A 21,211-nucleotide genomic window follows, 5' to 3' on the forward strand; every position below is an offset into this window, starting at 1 on the left:
GTCAGAAAAATTGGACATCTATATAATAAGTTGAAGAGTGTGTGTGCGTGTCCGTTGCATTGCTGACACACCGTGGCACTCCGAGCCCCCAAATTTGGCAACAAGGTACCTCTATACCCGGTGGTGTGCACCTCGAAGCCGTTTTTGGGAAATTTCACTCAGAAATGTAAAAAACACCAAGATTCAATTTGCCTTGAATCAGGATCTGGGAAAAAAGATTGACGATCTGGGAAACAGATGATGACGGAACAACACCCCACCTGAATTCATTGCTCCCATTGAATATGCATGCAAACACATTCCAACATTATGGTGGAGGATTTCAACAATAAGGAATATTTTAGGATATACATATGCCACACATCACACACACACACACACACAACCTCACCCTCTCCCTGGTAATGTGTGAACCTGTGGTGAAATACCCTTCCTATCAATTAACCATCTCACCACAGGTGACAGTAATCAGACATTACCAGGGAAGTCCAGGAACAGAGCATTTTCTCCCTGAAAGAGAGAGTCAGGTAAGCAAGTTTCACACACACAGTACACCACATACGCACACACAGCACACCACATACGCACACACAGCACACCACACACATAGATACATAGCGCTCTACACACACTTATACATTAGTTAGATACACACAACACACACATAACACACCACATGCAGTACAACATACACCCACAAACACTGCAACACATACCCTAAAAGAGTACAACACTCACAAATACACGCACATACACACTTAAATATTGCACACATACAGAAACACACACTTAGACATTGCGCAGATACACACAGCACACTACACACACATATATACATAGTGCATACATGCCGCACACAGACATCCATTCATCTCCTCCCTGACTCCGCTGCTGTCTGAGAAGTACAGCAGCGGAGGTGGTGTGTGACCCCCATCCAACCTCCATACTGACCACAGGATGCTGCGGTCTGGAGGTTGGGCTTCCCCCATCGATGTAAACAGGAGCTGAGTCAGATGAATGTGACAGGTAGCAGGTGGGATGAATGTGACATGTAGTGTGACAGAGGTGCATGTCTCTGCGTCACCCCACCATCTCTGCCCCGGCATTACCCCGCCATCTCTGTCCCTGCATCACCCCTCCATCTCTGTCCCTGCATCACCCCGCCATCTCTGTCCCTGCATCACCCCGCCATCTCTGTCCCTGCATCACCCCGCCATCTCTGTCCCTGCATCACCCCGCCATCTCTGTCCCTGCATCACCCCGCCATGTGGCATAATGTGAATTTTGGCTCAATCCAGTTGGCATGTGAATTTTGGCTCAATCCGGGTGGCATAATGTGAATTTTTGCTCAATCCGTGTGGCATAAAGTGAATTTTCCCACTTTCTGTGTGGCATAATGTGAATTTTGGCTCAATCCGGGAGGCATGATGTGAATTTGGGCTTATTCCAGGTGGCATGATGTCAATTTTGCCTCATTCCATGTTGCATAACGTGAATTTTGGCTCAATTTATGTAGCATAATGGGAATTTTGGCTCTTTCCGGGTGGTATAATGTGTATATTTTTGCTCATTCTGTGTCGCATAAGTGGAATTTTGGCTCTTTCTGCATGGCATAATAATTAAGGGGCAAGTGTAAGGGGGTCTACTACTGTTTTTCATAATGTCTATAAGGGGCATACAGCATGGTACACTACACTCAAGGACATGCCCCCTTTTGAGAGGCGCCACCCTCTTTTTCTGGAGTGTGCACATAACTTTAGCCTTTCATTTCCCATACCCCCACTTCAAAATTTCCACTTCGACCATTGCACACACATATTTATACGAAGCACACCTCACACACATTGGACAGATACAACACAACACACCACACCACACCACAGTACACACACCCACATACACTAAAACACACACAAAAACAGTACAACGCACACAAACACACAAAAAAAAATCATCATACAGTAGGTGCTAAATCTCAGGAGTGGATGTGGAATTCATTAACACACACCAGCTATCAAGTCAGGAGTGGTGCATTTCAAACAACAATACCACACCTGATTTCATTGCTAGCATTGAGTATCAATGCAAACACATTCTAACATTATGGTGGAGGCTTTTATAAATTACAATCTTGAGCCATGAATGCAGCACAAGACAACATTTTACAACAATTTTGGAAATTTTAAAAAAAGCAAGGTTGTCCCGGGCAACGCCGGGCGGGTCAGCTAGTGTAAAAAATAAAAATATAAATATATTTTTCTATGGCTATATTTTATATTGGATTGTATTGGGTTCTGTACATTGTCACAGTAAGCGCCTATATTGTCCTGAAAACTCTTGAATCATATCCTTTTATCATCCTACGGCTCTAGTGGGATACGGTCACTAGGTCTCCAGTAACAAGGTCGAAAAGCAAAAGGTCGACACCACTAGGGCGACAAGACTGAAGGTCGACAGGTCATTAGGTCAACACAAGCATTTCATGCCCTACCATCCACTAGGCGCATGGTGGGAGAATAAAATAGTGTGCCGAGCGCAGCGAGCCATGCGAGGGGGCGAGGTGCTACGTTTCAGTGTCCATGTCGACTGTGTTGAAATTCGGGACAAACAAAAGTGAAAGACCCCATGTCGACCTGTTGACCTTGCCCATGTTGACCTAATGATGGTGTCGACCTAACCCATGTCGACCGTCAGTCATGTTGACCTAGTGGTGTCGACCTAGTTACTGTCTTTCCAATGATCCCATTCCCTCTAGGCTATGATCAGGGAAATAGCTTTTCCTGGGAGAATTCAAACTGTAAGAGGTAGGTATATCTGTCAGCAGGCAGAGAACCAGACTTGCATACTGGCTGGGAGGAAATCACACCTGACACACTGTCCAGGACATTGGAGCCCCAGTCTCCTTGCAGCACCGACATCAAAATGTTGTCAAAAACATTCAGCTCCCTGGAGGTCACAATCCTATCCCGAAACAGCCTGCGGGCCTCGCACGCCACAATTTCCAGGACATGGTCTGGTGATTGTTTCGTCGATCCTTGGGAAAAGTGAAACAGGATTAGTGCCATTTCCCAGCCAGACTGATTTACGTACGGAAATAGGTTACAGTATAACTTACCAATGGAAAAGAAGCAGAAGGGAAGAATAAAGAGAAAAGTACAGAACATTAGAAGGATAAGACAGCATCAAATAGAGATACACAAGTATTTACACTGAAAAGGGCACTCCATCTGATGGGGACGCGCGAGCGTGGGGAAGGGGGGGGGGGGGTGTTGCAGGAGGTGCGGGTGCTCCCTTCCATTTGATGGCAGGTCCCGGCGGTTATCGATAGAACCCACAACAAAGAGCGGCGCTCCATCTGTACACCACAAATATACTGCAAGCTTAAAACACAGCTGAGAACATTATTACACTGGAACTAGGCCTGGATTTACTTCAATGTACTTAGACCTGATCGCTGGGCTGCGGATTTGCAGGTGATTATCGAATGACTGCGCATACATATGACTCGCAGTGCGCATGTGAGAGGCCATCCATCGATAAAATCCAGCATCTTTTTTTATCCGCTAAGCGTTCGTAAGTTGATTGACATGAAGCTGCCGTTTATGGGTGTCATCCGGCTGCTTTCTGGGAGTGTCAGGGAAACTGCAGGCGTTCCCAGGCATTTTCATGGACGGTGTGTGATGTCAGCCCCGATCAGCCTGATTCTATCGCACAGGCAGAGTAGGTCCTGGGTTACACACAAGCCCGTATTCAATGCGGCCAGCGAAGGGGTTAAACGGCGGGGATTGCCGACAACAAGCTACCCTCACCTTTTAATCCCCGGCAGGCCGCTCACCCTATTCTATGTTCGGAGGGAATCCTCGCTGTCAGAGGACAGTGAGGATTCCCCCAAATAGCAAGGCTCACGGCTAATGCAGGAAGCCCGCTGTATGTAGCCTCGAGCCACGCTGTTTTAGCGGCCACACACGCCATTTCCCTGCTGTTGCAAAAACCTAGCGATGAGGAAACCGCATGTGCAGAGGGTCAGTTGAATACTGACCGCACTCAGTCAGCAGTCAGCACTGCTCACTGCCACAGCTCGCAAAAGTCATTAAAAATACCCCACGGACTGCAAACACTGTAAAAATAATTTGATGGTGAGCGAGTTGCGATGGATTTGCAGCTAATCGCCGACCTGCAATATTTTTGCAGACCTTTTTCATGCGGATGTCTAATCGCAGGACTCTGGTCTGAAAAACCTAAGATATGGTCTCTCTACGTTCATTCACTGCTTTCCTGTTCATTCAAGGCCATAACTACCATAGGTGCAGGGAGTGCAGCTGCTATGGGACCCAGAGCTGAGAGGGGCCACCTTCCCTGTCACAGTTACATGAGTTATATACAAGGGTGTAGCTACCATAGGTGCAGGGAGTGCAGCTGCTATGGGGCCCAGAGCTGAGAGGGGCCACCTTCCCTGTCACAGTTACATGTGTTATATACAGGGGTGTAGCTACCATAGGTGCAGGGAGTACAGCTGCTATGCGGCCCAGAGCTGAGAGAGGCCACCTTCCCTGTCACAGTTACATGTGTTATATACAGGGGTTTAGCTACTATAGCTGCAGGGAGTGCAGCTGCTATGGGGCCCAGAGCTGAGAGGGGCCACCTTCCCTGTCACAGTTACATGTGTTATATACAGGGGTGTAACTACCATAGGTGCAGGGGGTGCAGCTGCTATGGGGCCCAGAGCTGAGAGGGGCCACCTTCCCTGTCACAGTTACATGTGTTCTATACAGGGGTGTAGCTACCATAGGTGCAGGGGGTGCAGCTGCTATGGGGCCCAAGCTGAGAGGGGCCACCTTCCCTGTCACAGTTACATGTGTTATATACAGGGGTTTAGCTACTATAGCTGCAGGGAGTGCAGCTGCTATGGGGCCCAGAGCTGAGAGGGGCCACCTTCCCTGTCACAGTTACATGTGTTATATACAGGGGTGAAGCTACCATAGGTGCAGGGGGTGCAGCTACTATGGGGCCCAGAGCTGAGAGGGGCCACCTTCCCTGTCACAGTTACATGTGTTATATACAGGGGTGTAGCTACCATAGGTGCAGGGGGTGCAGCTGCTATGGGGCCCAGAGCTGAGAGGGGCCACCTTCCCTGTCACAGTTACATGTGTTATATACAGGGGTGTAGCTACCATAGGTGCAGGGGGTGCAGCTGCTATGGGGCCCAGAGCTGAGAGGGGCCACCTTCCCTGTCATAGTTGCATGTGTTATATACAGGGTGTAGCTACCATAGGTGCAGGGAGTGCAGCTGCTATGGGGCCATCTTTCCCGTCAAAGTAACAAGTGCTACATACATTTTATACCATTTGGTAGTACTGTACATTGGGGTCCTTAAATGCTTTAGCTCTGGGGACTACGAACATCTAGTTATGCCACATCCTTAAAGCTCTACACCAGCTGGGAGCACACACTCATTGGACTGCAGTTGTGGACGATTCCATCCGCAGGGAGTTTGTTGAATTTATAGGATATGAACATATTAAAGTCTGAGTTTTTAACATTGTTGAAATGTTGTAAATATTGGAAATACTACATTATGATAATCCTCTGGTAATATTTTGGTGTCTACCTAACTAATACTAATTTTCCACTGCAACCTGGTTATATCACAAGCACAGGTGCCTACAGCCTTCCCTGTATCAGCGCTCCCGGTACGGCTGATACTGTACGTCTGCAGCTAAACCAGCGAAGAGTCTATGGTCCTTTTTCTGGTTCACTCACAAAGGCAAATTCTCAAATGGACAAAACCATGTGCACTGCAGGTGGGGCAGATGTAACTTGTGCAGAGAGAGTTAGATTTGGGCGGGGTTTTACTTCAAAGTGAGATCTATATTGCAGTGTAAAAATAAAGCAGTCAGGATTTACCCTGCACAGAAACAAAATAACTAACACAAATGTAACTCTCTCCGCATGTGTCACATCTGCCCCCCCCCCCCCCCCTGCAGTGCACATGGTTTTGTCCATTTGAGAAGAAATGTGCCTTTGCGAGTGAACCAGAATAAGGGCCTATGTGCAACACAGTCCGACTGTATACAAACACGAAGTACCTACCTCCTGTTAAATCATATCTAAACAGCCCGAGAATCCACTTTGTAAGTATACAGGGAGTGAACAGGTAATGGCTGTGATCATCAACTGAAAACTTCATCCGAACCTAATGATAAATAAGAATAAGTCACATTAGTTCTACAATGCAGCATGTCTGTCAGCGTTTATCCAGCCAGTCTCCCATATATAGTACTTGGCTAAGCTTAACAGATTCAATAGTGCCCGCTGTATACATCACATTAGGGGAGCTGTGTCAGCCATTGGAGAGTTAGAAATGGTGAAGCTGTCCAAAGCAACCAATCAGCTACTGTCATTTGCCTAGCAGTGTCTATGAAATCTATAAAATGGCATTTGGAAACTGATTGGCTGCTACATTCCACGCCTCCACGTTATCGCTCTCTTGATAGGCTTGATACAGCTGCCATTTTTTATTTTTCTTTGGCATGCAGAAATGCATCAACTATTGCTACCGGTATCACCATTTAGAAGAGCGAAGTGGGACCATTGGATGCTATAGGGACCAAGAGCACAGATAATGGTACCTAAAAGTTGTGAAAATTCTGTCATGGAAAGTGGAGATGATAATGTTTAAGACCAGGGGGTTTAAATACGAAGTGTTAGGTTGTAACACCCAGAGCTTCTGTTAAGATATGTGCCTGATATTTAAAAGGGCTATCCTTATACTAGCCGTGTCTTGCTAGTAAAAGCATTGCCCATGTAATTGTCAAGCATTAACACAATCAGAAGCACAGAGTTTTACAACACAATGCAGGGGCAGAATTCTGGGAGGCAATGGAGTAATTTGCTGCCAGGCTCCTGCTCCCAAAGGGGGCACCTCTCCTCTCCTGCTAGTTTTAATTGAAAGCCATTCTGTAGCTGAGTTCTGAAATATATATGTGTTCTCTCTCTGTGTGTGTGTGTGTGTGTGTGTGTGTGTGTGTGTGTGTGTGTGTGTGTGTGTGTGTGTGTGTGTGTGTATATATATATATATATATATATATATATATATATATAAAACACATGTTATATAAGGGTGTGTGTGTGTGTGTGGGGGGGGGGGGGGGAGGTATGGGGGCACCAATATATATCTTGCCTCTAGACAACTGTGATGAACTTACGCCACTCATACAACGCTTTGCAAATAAGACTCGGATCGAGCAGCCAATTACATACTATGACAAGGTAAAAGTAAGACTAGTAAGTGCTGTACGGTGGTAGAATTCAGTAGGAAGCAGAGACTAGAACAGAAGGGTTTTTTACCTGTTCATAAACTTGAACCATTGACCCAGCCAATTGGTGGATCTTGGATACAGAACTCCATACTGGGTGCGTCTTTAGATTTTTGTGAAGCACTGGTTCTAAATATGAACTGCAAATGGTTTGCAATTGGTCTCTTTCCGGATAGCTGCACAAGAAAATTGAATTTTTTTTTTTTAATCCGTTAAATTTGAAACTTAGATATTTGGTACAAAGCGTGTATGTGAAATACTTACTCGATGGCGCATATACGAACCACGGAGGTGAATCTGGTTGTCAGTTTATGCCGCCCGATGGTGCCACCGGCAGACATAGATGCCACAATTTGGATGTTTTCCAGTCCGACCCACTCGAGGTTATCATCATAGAAGCCGTGATATGTTAAAACCTTACAAAGAAAACACAAAAACAAAGATATACCCAATAGGGAGGTTTGGTGCTTTTTTAAGCAAGAACAATACCTATTGAAAATTTGAAATGCACCAAAATGGACTCTTCTCCTCTCAACTACAGGTTCCATTTCATGTATTATTAGCAAGCGGTTTGTTACATTACTTACAGTTATAACTGGAATTGCTATAGTCTGGTGTCTTCTACAAAGCAAATATAAACTCTGATTTCTTAAGGGAGCAACAAATCTGTCCATATACGCTGAGCATTTCTCTACTATATGTATCCACCTAGATGCTAGTTTCGTACTCCCCCCTCCGCCCCTGTCCCAGTGAACGGCTGCAAATACATTGGCAGCTATGCATACAGAGGGAAAGCCATTCGCAATCACTCACCATCGAAGGGTTTCCCCCTGTTCACATTGACCAATAGGTATAGACTTACTCGGCACTGCGATGGCCGTGGGGAGATAGAGGCCGCTGTTGACATCATCGGCCCTCCCTCCCCACGGTCGGGCTGGTCTGTGTTTTTAGTCAGCACTCTTAGAAAACACAGCCTACAAATGCCCCCAGGCGGTCAATCAACTTGCGAACAGCCAAGTTCATGGTGTCCCAATGAAAACGCTGGGTGTATCCATGGCTACGCGGGTGGGCCAATGCCTGCCAGGGGCAGGCGGCTTTAGTCGCAGAACGTCAGCCGTCCGCCCTGTCTTCGTGGTAGCGCTCACAAATAAAAGTCAGTTTTCATTGACCTCTTGTTACACATCCCTCTCGCATGTTGTCATGGGGAATCGTGGTGGGACAGGCCGGCATCTCAGGTGCTCGGTAAGCGATGATCGCAGCTTAGGACTGGCCACCGCTCCCTGCACTGGACACGCCCCCTCCCATTACCTGGGTCCGGCACAGCTGTATGTACGCACTCAATAGTTGATGATCAGTAGGATACGAGGCTCTCCAACTGGATATAATTATCAAATATTACAGTCACAGCGGATACACCTCAGACATTCTTCTTTTGCTGGTCTTATCCTGATCCTGTACATGTGATTTTAAGGAATTTTAATTGTTATCAGACATCCTTTATGCCATCAGTTCACAATTCAGACTGACGCCTGATGAAGTCAAAAGGCGAAACGCGTTGGTTTTCTGTCAATTCAGCTGATGCTGGACCTCTTGATGAACGATCTCCACATTTTGACTGTTTTTTATGTGATTTATGACTAAACCGTATTTTTACATTCTGTGAAGTTCGGATAAATGATTTCATTAAGATATATACCCACCTAATGCACCCTCTAAAAACCTTGTTTCTATGTTTTCCATTGGCCCTCACTAACAGGTGGTTTTATTAAAGATGGTGCAAACAAACTCCCCTTCCCCTTTTCTCCCATCCATTCCCTATACCATTATAGAGGTCTCATTCTTTTTCGATTCCATTTTCACAGCTGGGGCAGACTAGATGGGCCAAGTGGTTCTTATCTGCCATCAAATTCTGTTTCCTTGTTTCTATGTCTACCTGTTGACATGGCTTAGTTGCATTTTTAATGGCGTATCAAACCATGCTAGATTTGGTGTGATTTGAGGATAGGTGTATGTGGACACATCTGGAACAAAGGCCCTTATTCTGGTTCACTCGCAAGGGCAAATTCCTTCTCAAATGGACAGAACCAACAGAGAAAGCTATAGAGTAAAGAATTCTGCTCACCTGCTGTAAAAACGCCACCAGCGTATTGGTGCCCCATTTGTCAGGTTTGGGGAGGTTGATATCTTTTAAATAAAGCACCAATCTCTCGCAGTCCTTTGGCCTGTATACTCGGCCTGTGTTAGTTGTGATTACCAGGCAGGTCTGTGTGAGCTTCTGTAAGACGTGACGAGAGGACGTCTGCGCACTGCAATGTACTATAGCGATGCGAGTGGACCGGAGCTGGGAGAATGCATAAAGCAGCAGCATTCTGGGGAGAAAAAGAACCAATTAGAGCTACACTACCAACACTGTAGAATTTACAAATGTTTACGATTCCCATCTGGTCTTACCCCTTTCCACACCCTTCTGGCCCAACTAAGAGGAAGGGCTGTTTGGTGTCGGAGCCCAGCCATGGCCTGAAATAGTCCAGTCCTCTCTGGATGTCAGGCGTTCTGATGACCGGCAGAGCCTGAGGATTACTGAAGTCTTCTACTGTTAGATGGTGAGTTTTTTCCAGGCTGTAGGACAGTAAGCGTCCAGTTTTTTCATCGTAATATGTTTCCAATGGTTTGCGGGGATCGGGGGGAGATTCCCGAGCCCAACCGAAAACCTGAAAGTAATGAAAGCGTGATTATTTGGAGTAAATGGAACCGCCTGTGAGCTGTAGGCCTGGTTTAGACTTTTAAATGAGTCACTTTATAACTTTGGCTAGACACACCGGGATCTCGGTGATACCTACAAGTAATAGGCTACAGTATTACATCTACCCATAGAAAACACAACTAAACAACAAACTTATAAACCAATTGTGTGGTTTGTTCCTCCACACCAATCTCTTATTTCCCATCTCTTACCCAGTGTCACCCTCTCTCACAGGCTGTGATTGAAAAATGTCAGGTAGGTGCTGATTGGTTGGTGGTTTATCACTCTCCATTTTATTACTTTTTAAGGCTTAGTACATCTGGCCCTCTTTCTCCAAACTGTCCCTCTCCTTCCTTACCCCCCATTGTCCCACTTTTTCACAAATTTACCAAGATCCCCGATTACGGCCAATCCCGTGTACCAACGGGTACAACCAGGATAAGCCACAATCGGGCCAAAAATACTGAGGGGTAGATTTATTAAAGGTTGATCAAGGGAATATGCGCTATCCCCGTGCGTTACTGCAGGGGATAGCGCTTCCCCTGATCTATGACACCCGCTGAGCAGGTGTCTAGCGTGCGGCGGTGTGGGGCAGGAGGCATAGTGCAGGGACGATATTTCGTACTGCGCGCCTGCCTCCTGCCTAATTTATGAACGGTCAGCATCGCTGACTGTTCCGCCGCCTGCAGCTATCGACTTGCCCTATGCCCACAGCAGGGACAGCGCTGTCCCTGCTGCTGGATCTGAGCTGCGCTGGGGATCTCGCGAGAGTAGCAAGATCCCACGCATGCGCAGTGAGCCGGCCGGGTGGAAAGGAGACAGCCCATCAGTATTAACGGATATGCTGTCTCCAGGACGGGGACTTCGCCGGAGGGGGGAGTTAGCGCTCCCCTGCTTCGGCGGACAAGATGTTGATACATCTTGTCGGTCTCCCCTCCTGCTGCGCCTCAGTAATGAGGCGAAGCAGGAAGTGTTGTAGCGGCACATTTAGGATTAAGATGATGCTTTTTCAGGATTTGTATTTTCAATCACCATGTGGCGCTGCTGATTGGCTGCCTGGGTGCTGCACAGCTCAGTAATGATATGTTCCCCATGTCTGTGTCCCTCATTAGAGTACATCTAGTATATATATCAGTACTGTTACTGGCTGTGCAATCACCATGTGGCGGCGCTGAATGGCTGCCTGGGTACTGCACAGCTCGGTAAATATGTTCCCCATGTTCGTGTCCCTTTATTAGAATGCGTCTTGTGCATATATGTACTTGTGATGTATAACTGTACTGCCATTGTTGCCTGTTCCTTGTACCGATAACCCTTTGTATTGCAGTATGTGCACTGTTATTTTTAATGTCTGTAAAGTGCCTTGAGTCCTGTTGGAGAAAGTGCGCTATATAAATAAAACTTACTTACTAAATGGTGAAGTGATTCCCGTTTGGCTGCCGAGTTAATGAGCCTGAAGCCTGCACGGATCAATGAGATCCGTGCGATGCTTCTCTGTGTAAAGTTTTTTTAAAACATTTAAAATTATATTATTTATTTATTTTATTTTTCTCTTCTTTCCCCCTTACTCTTTACCCATTGACTATGTAAATGTACCGATCCTTGGTATGTTGGGTATTATGCTGGTCATGTCAAATGTTTTGGTATCTTCATAAAACCTCAATAAATACGATTAATAAAAAAAAAAAAAGGGGGGCCTGGGGTCACTTTTCCTGTGAGTGCCTTGAAGAGCTGAATGAAGAGTTTCAGTTTACTACTGAAATTTCTGCTGTATTTGAGGCCTTTATATCTACAACAGACCTGGCACATGGCAATCATAACTAGCCAAATGTATAAAACACACTTCTATAACGGTAAGACTCCAATTTGCACATTTTCTGCATTAAGTTTATAACACTCCCTACCCTGTTTGTCCCCGCTGCGTGTTTACCTCTTTGGCAAAGTCATTTCTGGACTTCATGTTGAGATTTCCTCCTAGGCCACGGATCAGACTAATAATGAACTGACTGCGCTCAGTGCAGCCAGGAAGGTGCGACAATCCATTCATCACTGTCCCAATGAGACTGGTTTCCACCACAAAGTCGTTCTAGGGCAGGTAAAGGACAGTCAGGGCTTTACCTTGCATTATTATGATGGGACGCACAGAATATGAATGCATTGCTTATTGCACTATTACAGTGTTACATAAAGACTGGCATTGCAGTGACATTATAATGTCTCTAGATGTCTGTAACCCTCTGCTTGTCCAGAACAGTAATAAGGTGTAATATATGTGTTTTATGGATTGCTTTTGTTTTTTTGTTTTTTTTCAGTAATAGATTTTTATTGGATTTATATAACATAGAATGGGAAACGGTAAGGAAATAATGAAAAGTACTCAGGTTTTATCACTCATGGTCGCATTCTTAATACAATATAATTTTCTGTGGAACAAAATCTTGCTAATGCAATGGGTGCCGGATGACTCGCTGACAGCCAGGATTCCAACAGTTGTTGGAATCCGGACATACACAGGCTATTTTCCCTCATAGGGTTCCATGATCCCCACAGAGGTAAATCAGAATACTATAGCTGGTGAAGAGGGATTCATATGAAATCACGGCGGTCGTAATCCCGATGCCGGAATCCCGACCGCCGAAATCCTGACAAGGGGGGGACATGGATCGCCCCCCCCCTTGCGGGCTCGCTGCTATCGCCACGCAGCGAGCCTGGTGCCTCGCTATGCTCAGCACACTAATTTACTCTCCCCCTCTATGGGTGTCGTGGACACCCATGGAGGGAGAAAGCGTCAGGATTTCGGCGGTCGGGATTCTGGCGTCGGGATTTTAAATGCCGGGATTCCAACCGCTGGGATTTTAACTGCATCCCGGGGGAAGAGCCCAGAAGGGGACTGAATGCGCTGGCTCCCCTGTTGGGCTCATGGCAGTCGGGATTCCGATGTCGAAGAAACAACCGTTGAAATTCCTACGGTCAGAAAGCCATACCATACCCAATGAAGTGTGTGTGTGGGAGGAAGTAATTACATACACATCTATTCACAGATCTACCCAGATCTCTATATGGCATATGGACACATCTATTTCAAGAAGCAAATATAGATTTAACCACACCAGGAGTTAAAGTGGGCCGAAGGTGGCTCGGCTTTACCAGGCCAGGGCTTTGTGTACAGGCAAGGCTAGGGGTAGGCTTTAAAAAGAGGGTCTGGCACTGATAAAAGAGGGCATTTGTCATGTGGGCAAGGAGGGGAGGGTGAGTTACTCCACTTGCATCGCTCACATTTGTTATATTAATTCAAATAAAAAATGTTGCATCAAAAAATTTTTTTTCCTATATAAGGCAAACAATACAGGTCATTATGATGAATAAAAATGTTTATTTGCCAATTCTCACACCTATTTTGATGAAGGGGATTATTCTGGTTTACTCGCAAAGGCAAATTCCCTCTCTAATGGAGAAAACCATGTGCACTGCAGGTGGGGCGGATGTAACATATGCAGAGAGAATTAGATTTGGGTGGGGTTTATACCTCAAACTGATATCTACATTGCAGTGTAAAAATAATGCTGCCAGTATTTACCCTGCACAGAAACAAAATAACACCTAAATCTAACTCTCCCTACACGTTACACCAGCCCCCCTTGCAGTGCACAAGGTTTTGTCCATTAGCCTTTACGAATGAACCAGAGTAACCCCCAAAGTCACTTGGCACTCAAAGGGTTAAACACTGGTCCACACAATGATCTGTATATGACGTTCACTAACAGCTGCCTGTATGTAAGATTCCACAAGGCGGTTATTGTGTATACACATTAATTACTAACACACTGTATCTCACAAACACATTCACACGCGAGGACACCATTATCCGGAAATATAAATAGCCGTCCAATCTGACCATCATTTCCAGTTCTTGTGAGATTGGTTTCTTCTACATTTGTTAGAAACCGCACAATGGGGGTTATTCTAGTTCACTCTTTCTGACAAAATCCTTCTTAGATGGACAAAACCATGTGCACTGCAGGTGGGGCAGATGTTACTTGTGCAGAGAGAATTAGATTTGGGTGGGGTTTTACTTCAAAGTGAGATCTATATTGCAGTGTAAAAATAAAGCAGCCAGTATTTACCCTGCACAGAAACAAAATAACTCACCCAAATCTAATTCTCTCTGCACATTTTACATCTGCCCCCCTGCAGTGCACATGGTTTTGTCTGTAACTATTAAAATGAAAAACAGTCAGAGCAATATAATATTACAGTGCTATATATCCAGGGGGAGAATCTCTTTGCTCCAGACAGTAATACGTGCTCTATACTAGTATTTAACATGCAAAGGAACCGCACAGACGGAGGCTCCTGGTAAGAAGTCTCATTACAAGCTTTCAGGAGTTTCACCCACAGCCAATTTCCCTTTGATCAATCCTCTAAACTATGCAGCATTCACCCTATTCTGTACTATTTATGAAGTGCGAATGGACTGTAAATTTGCCGGGGGTGCGCGATACACGGAGGGAGCGGAATTATCTTCGGCAGGCTTCCATTGCTCATTTCATTACAATATTATGACTCTGAGACACGGAGTTCTACTTATTCCTTGCACTTGCACAGCGGCCTAGAACGCATCAAACTGTTTAATTCTGTCGTAGCCGGCAGCATGGAACACATCAAGCGACAGTATTTCATCCTATTATTGCCGGTAGGGATCTAACATACTGCCGGTGACCCAGAAAATATATAAAAAAATGTAGAACATCACATATTTCTTGTTAATGTACCTGCTTAAGAACCCAATTTAAAGCCTTCTCGAAATAGTCTGCAATCCAGTTTTCCAAATTATGTCTGTGCGTTTCCGGCTGTCCCCGGAGCCAGGAACGGATCAGAGAATTCACATCAGTGTTTTCATCACTTTTGGGGAAAGAAACAGAAAAGTTCTGAGTACAGGCAGCATTGATTACTGACTCCTAATGGAACGTGGGTCATCGGTGGTGCTGACCGCGGGGCACAATTATATTTACCTTAGGAAGATCATTCCCATCCTAGATATTGTGGCCGGGGAGGCGCTGCTAAGGTCGTGTGTTTCAAAGACGAAGTTAACATTGGGTCCAAACTGAATCCTTTCCCCGCTGGGCATAGTTAGGAGGCGGTTGTCATCGAGAACAGAGTTTAAGGACTCAATCCACTCGGGGTCAATGTCGCCGTCACAGATTATCCAGGAACTAACGTCTATTTACACAAACATAAGAGGGGGAAATAAAATTAGGACAGACTATTAATCAAGAAATAATGCAAAAAAAAAAAAAGAAGAGAAACAAATAAAATGAGCAGTTCTTATAAATAAAGCCACTGGGTAAAAGTGCAATGTAAATTTACTCTTGATATATTTGTGGTCTGAATAAAAGGGGTATGGGACATTGGGTCGACCACTGAAAGACCGGACCAGCTTCCCACAACATTCCCATCCCAGCCGCATTGCAACTGGACCAATTTAAGCCTGCACAAGAAGGAACCTACAACTACCAAGCGTTCCCGGGGCAGGAGAGCGCTGTCTCTCCCCATGAGTCCTACGTTTGCATCCACACTATAGGCCGCGCCATCACTGGGATACCCCGGAATGGACACACAGCAGGAGTCCTACTGGACAAATTGGGTGACTATGGCCCTTATTCTGATTCGCGCGGTACGGCCCGCGTGCGGCCGTACCGCCGATGTTTTCCGTCTGCACATGCGCAGAGGTCAATCTGCGCATGTGCAGGCGAATTCGCCGCACATAACGTTACTACGCCGCAAAGGGGGCGTATAGGGGAGTGAGGGGCTTCATGCCCTCATTTCCCTATGTATACGCCCCGCGTTTCATGGGCGTTCCCATGCAAACGCGGGGCGTACGCATGCTAATGAGGGCATGACGCAACTCATGGGGGCGGAAAGCTGACGTCGCCGGATGTCAGCTTTCAGCCCCCATACAAGCTACCACACGGACGATTGTCCGTGTGGTCTCAGCTTGCGGGAGCTGCCGCGGCGTGCGGACCTGCCTTCGATGGTCGACGACCATCGAATGCAGGGGGCAGCTCCCACCATGGTGGAGGCGTAGCCTCCACCATTTTTATGCGGATCGCCAGCCGTGGCGATCCGTAGGGTGGGCGGGGATTCGTCTGGTGCGGTCGGAGCCGCATATGCGGCTCGACCACACCAACCAGAATAAGGGCCTATATCTGTACACTTGACCTTTTATAATGGTACCAGATGATCTACTTATTGATTTTATATGAATTAGAATAATGATATTGTGTTTATTTTTACAAACTACCTAGTGTTCCCGCTAGGCTGTTTTAGCGGGGCGCTGCGCCCTGCCCGATTTTTACAGGGCAAAATGCGCCCTGCCCTGCTAGCAGTGCCCCGCTAAAACAGCGTGGTGCCTGCCCTGGCTGTGTGCACAGGGAAGCGCAGCGCCGCCTTAGACGGCGATTCCCAGCGCTTCCCCGGCAGCACGGTAAATTCGGCGGTGCCGGGCCCGCCTCCTTTAGTGATGGTGCCGACCGGGCCCGCCCCTTTTCGCGACGTCGCGGCCTGTGCACGCCCCTTTTCGTTACGTCGTGCCCCGGGACCGCCCACAATTGTGACATCGGCGGGCCCGGTCCGCCCCCCTTGCGCTGCCCCCGTGCAGCGGAGCCCTGCCCGCCCTCATTTCTAGAGGGAACACTACTACCTGTAGCATAAATTTATACAGCGCAGTTGAACCCTCCTTTGATTGGACCGACATGGGTCAGGTGAGCAGCTCTAAATGTTGACTCAAGTATTAAGTCAACAATAGTAGGATCGACAGTCAAATGAACGTGAGTTTTTCATCCTTTTTTTGTCCCGAATGTCGACGTGTACCGTGTCCGCTCGCGATTCTTGCGATGGTGCCTCGCTACGCTCAGCACACTTTTTTATTCTCCCACCATGCCGAAGTGCATGGTAGGGCATGAAATACTGGAGAAAAAACGTGAAAAACCTTTTGACTGTCGACCTTCCCATTGTTGACCGTCAGAGACTGTCGACCTTTCCCATGTCTACCTATTTCAGGTGTCGATCTAAGGACCTTCAGTGGTTGACCCAATGCATGTCAACCTTAATAGTGTCGACCCAATGACCATATATCGAATAAACAAATATATTTAAAAATACAGTACCGGTGATGAAGTGACAGCAAGCAATGGTGTAAGGGAGTGTGCAGAGCTGTAGTAGCATCTAGTGACTGCGGTGTTCTGGGAAGGTGCGGACACACTGGGCGTTTGTTGCTAATGAACAATGTTAGAAAAATGGTTGGCCGATAGTATGAGACTATGGAAAGTGGTTTATTCGGCCTGGGGGCTGGCGATGATGCGGGAGCGCACATCTGCATTTGACGCTCGTTGTCCGCCTTTACACCTAGGTGATTTTTAGCTAAAAGTATATAAAATGGAAACAAAACGTGACCTACTTTAAGCATCTAGCGACTGCAGCACCGCCCCCATCTAGAGACTGCAGCACCGTCCCATCTAGAGACTGCAGTCCTGCCCCCATCTAGAGACTGCAGCCCCGCCCCCATCTAGCCACTGCAGCATCGCCCCCATCTAGTCACTGCAGCACTGCCCCCCATCTAGAGACTGCAGCACCGCCCCCATATAGCCTATGCAGCACCGCTCCATCTAGCTACTGCAGCACCGCCCCCATCTTGCGACTGCAGCACCGCTTCCATCTAGCGACTGCAGCACCGCTCCCATCTAGCGACTGCAGCACCGCTCCCATCTAGCGACTGCAGCACCGCCCCCATCTAGCCACTGCAGCACCGCCCCCATCTAGCCACTGCAGCACCGCCCCCATCTAGCCACTGCAGCACCACCCCCATCTAGCCACTGAAGCACCACCCCCATCTAGCCACTGCAGCACCGCCCCCATCTAGCCACTGCAGCACCGCCCCCATCTAGCCACTGCAATATAGCCTGGATCTCAGAGCACATCTACAGTAACATTACACCATTCCTTCAGCAAACAAAAGTGTCAGCTACTTGAACACACTTTGGTGTGTGTGTGTGTGTGTGTGTGCGTGTGTGTGTGTGCGTGTGTGTGTGTGCGTGTGTGTGTGTGCGTGTGTGTGTGTGTGCGTGTGTGCGTGTGTAAAACATCCCCCCCTCCAACCCAATGCTCTATGGTTACTGGGGACATAAAGCCAAGATCTACATTTCGGCCTCTCACATTACATAAGCACTAATTAAATCAGTGAAGAGATTTATCTGTTTTTGATTTTGTTTTCTCCTTCATATTTAGTGCCACCTGAAACCAATCACGCAGCCAGTATCACATACAGTATGGTATATTGCCATAAAGTAATGAACAGCAGAAAAAACAGACGCATGACACTGGGCGTGTGTAAGTTCCGCTGAGCAATAACAGACATCCACATTGTTCCTGTTTATTTTTGCACTTAGTTTATCTACAAATAACTCTACATAACATACTACACTAATGTGAGTACTCTGAAATCTATTATGTACTGTATAAAACGCTAAATAATACTCATCTCTAATAGGTCAAGTACCGCCTGTGAACACTAGACAGACCAAATTACTCCATAACAGAAAGTGAACATTAAATGATCTGTTTCTCACTGGCTGGACATGGAGAGAGGAAGCTGTGAGGACAGACATTGGAGGTAGGAGCAGATAGGGACTAAGCCATCATTTTGACAGGCTTTTAACTAGTAAAATATAGCAATCTTGGTATTATTTATTCCTAAATGAAAAATGTCTCTAACAAGGCATGATGGGACTTGTAGTTCCACTACAGCTAGAGGGTTATACATTATCCATCTCTAAACTCAAGCATACAGTAGATAGACAAAAGAATAAGGAATCACCTTGAGGCTCTCGGACAACCTGGCGCGCACTGTTGGTCAGGACTCCGTCTGACCACTCTCTGGTGTCCATGTCTATGTGACCGAGAAGCTGTTGTCTGGGCATAGCTTTAGGGTTCATCGTATACTGCTTTACCACTTTCCCCACCTTGCCAAGTGCTGCCCGCAACATACGCCATAGAGTGGACTTGCCCGCGCCACTAGGCCCAACAATAACGACCCCCATCCTCTGGCGCAGCTGTTCATATAGCTCCAAAGCCTTTTTAATCTGTACCAAGGAAGAAGTGCGCAATTAGTACTACAGTACTGTAGACAGTCTTAAACAGGCCAATTTAAATCAATGCTGAGTGTAGTGAATAAAGTTTTGATGATGAAAAAAAAAAAAAAAATAGCAATTTATTAGAGCCGGCATAACTTTACCTGGCTTGGGATGATTTCTAGATTGGCTTCTTCGAAGACCTGCTGCAGAGCTGCATTTAACTCCAAGTACTCCACATCCTTAAAATCAATCCCAGGAAAGACGTCCTTAATCAAAGCATCGCAGCGGGAGCAGTCGGCAAATGTCAGCTTTGACATGGTATTGAGACGCAGGGCTTGTACCACAATATGGCTTTCGCTGACTGCAAGAGCAACAAAGTGCTGTACTTATCAGGAAGAGGACAGGCGGCATAAAACAAGATTATAACAATGAGCAAGCATCAGATGAAAAAAGAATAACACTTATATGCAAAGTATCAAACATAGCTTATGCTGGGTAGGGCCGTCTTAACAGCATTGTAGGCCCCGGGCAAACAAACACATTTGGGGCCCCTCCACACCCATTCACGGAGAAAATTGTAAAAAAAAAAATCATAACTTGCCCTTCCTGTGGTCTACACTTGATTCCATACAGTGAATGGCTGTCAGCCATCCTCCAATCAGCCTTTCACCGTCTGGCTGCAGGATGGGAAGCAGGAAGAGAAGGCCGCCTGGTCGCTCTGGGGTGTATGATTCACATTCAGAGCGACCAGGCAGCAACCTCTACTACCTCCCAAGAAGCTCAGGAGGCAGATGGCTACAACCCAACCCCAGCTCGAAGGCTCCTAGAATTAGGAGGCCCTTGAGCAGCTGCCCATTGAGCCAATATGTTAAGATGCTGGGTACACATTAGACAATATGTGTACCCAGCGATGTCATGTGCAACAGAGACCCAACGGGTTGCCGGCATAAGTAAGTGCATACACAATTGCCAATGCTGGCCACAATGAGCGATGGCAGGGGAGGGACATAGAAGGATGTTGCTGGGCCGCGCATCGTCAGCGATACAGTGCATACACACTAGACTATAAGCAGATGTCATTATGATTGGTCATTATCCTGGATACTCTGTTTCCATTTCTCACATCAGAGCACATCAGAGCACGTAGGCTGTAAAACCTAGAGTGCTTTGCATGGTACAGCTACGCCAGGGGTACATTAACAATGGGTGCAGGGTGCAAAGTCCAGGGCTCAGTACACCAGCACATGATCTGCTCACGATCTGCATCCGATCCCGATCTGTTCCCAGCTGAAGGGGTCATTTCCGAATCCTACCTGCTGCAGGTAGGATCTGAAAAATGACCAAACGACCAGTGGGGACACGCATCGGAATTGGATCAGAAATGGCAAAAACATGCCCAATTTACATACAAATCGGTCATGATTATATCGAAATCGGGCAAATTGAGGACAAATCGTTCTGTGTGTACCCTACATTACTGTAGAGAAAATCCTGTTTGCTCCATCGTCCTGGACGCTGAAACCATGAAGGATGTCCTGAAGCCATCCCTATAGAAATGTACGCTCTGAAGTTGCTCTGCGCATCACCTTCCTGTCTTTGAAGTTTCACACTCAAGCTTCTGCTGGGTTCCGCAGCCACCCATTTCCCTCTTCTTTTCAGGTATGTCAGATAAAGGGAGTAGTTCCAGAGATAAAACAGGAGAGACGCCGCCTGAGGGGCTGTGCTGTCCACACTGACACCTGACAAATGTTTGTGCACCGGAGGTTCTCCCCATGCAAAGGCCAATTGCTATGAACAATTTCTAGAGCACCAGTCTCCTGTTTTACAGGCAAGGGGATATAAAGGGTTCAGAGTCTTATGGTGCCACATCTCCTGTCTACACTCTCTACGCCCCATGGTTCCTAAGCGGAGTAGGAAGGAGGACAATAGAAGTAATGGGCCTACAAATGTAGCGATTTAGGGGCTGGATATTAATCAGTCAGGGACAGTATTCTCATTGGAGAACACTGGCCATGACAGATGTC

General features: G+C 46.7%; 1 protein-coding gene across 3 annotated transcripts in view; it reads right to left on the reverse strand.

Moving 5' to 3' along the window:
- DYNC2H1 (dynein cytoplasmic 2 heavy chain 1) overlaps positions 1–21,211 on the reverse strand; it is a 324,861-nt gene that overhangs the window by 228,071 nt on the left and 75,579 nt on the right. For 2 of the 3 annotated variants that reach the window (XM_083170071.1, XM_083170070.1), the window contains exons 37-47: positions 19,349–19,548; positions 18,932–19,196; positions 15,072–15,279; positions 14,832–14,961; positions 11,990–12,145; positions 9,768–10,027; positions 9,439–9,685; positions 7,581–7,732; positions 7,348–7,492; positions 6,091–6,193; positions 2,867–3,034 (exon numbers count right to left, since the gene is read on the reverse strand). In XM_083170071.1, coding sequence (XP_083026197.1) covers positions 2,867–3,034; positions 6,091–6,193; positions 7,348–7,492; positions 7,581–7,732; positions 9,439–9,685; positions 9,768–10,027; positions 11,990–12,145; positions 14,832–14,961; positions 15,072–15,279; positions 18,932–19,196; positions 19,349–19,548 — 2,034 coding nt within the window. The remainder of the gene's footprint in view (positions 1–2,866; positions 3,035–6,090; positions 6,194–7,347; positions 7,493–7,580; positions 7,733–9,438; positions 9,686–9,767; positions 10,028–11,989; positions 12,146–14,831; positions 14,962–15,071; positions 15,280–18,931; positions 19,197–19,348; positions 19,549–21,211) is intronic. The other variant, XM_083170072.1, reaches the window with a different exon arrangement.

The sequence above is a fragment of the Crinia signifera genome, chromosome 2, assembly GCF_055691185.1.
Source record: "Crinia signifera chromosome 2, ASM5569118v1, whole genome shotgun sequence".
NCBI lineage: Eukaryota > Metazoa > Chordata > Amphibia > Anura > Myobatrachidae > Crinia > Crinia signifera.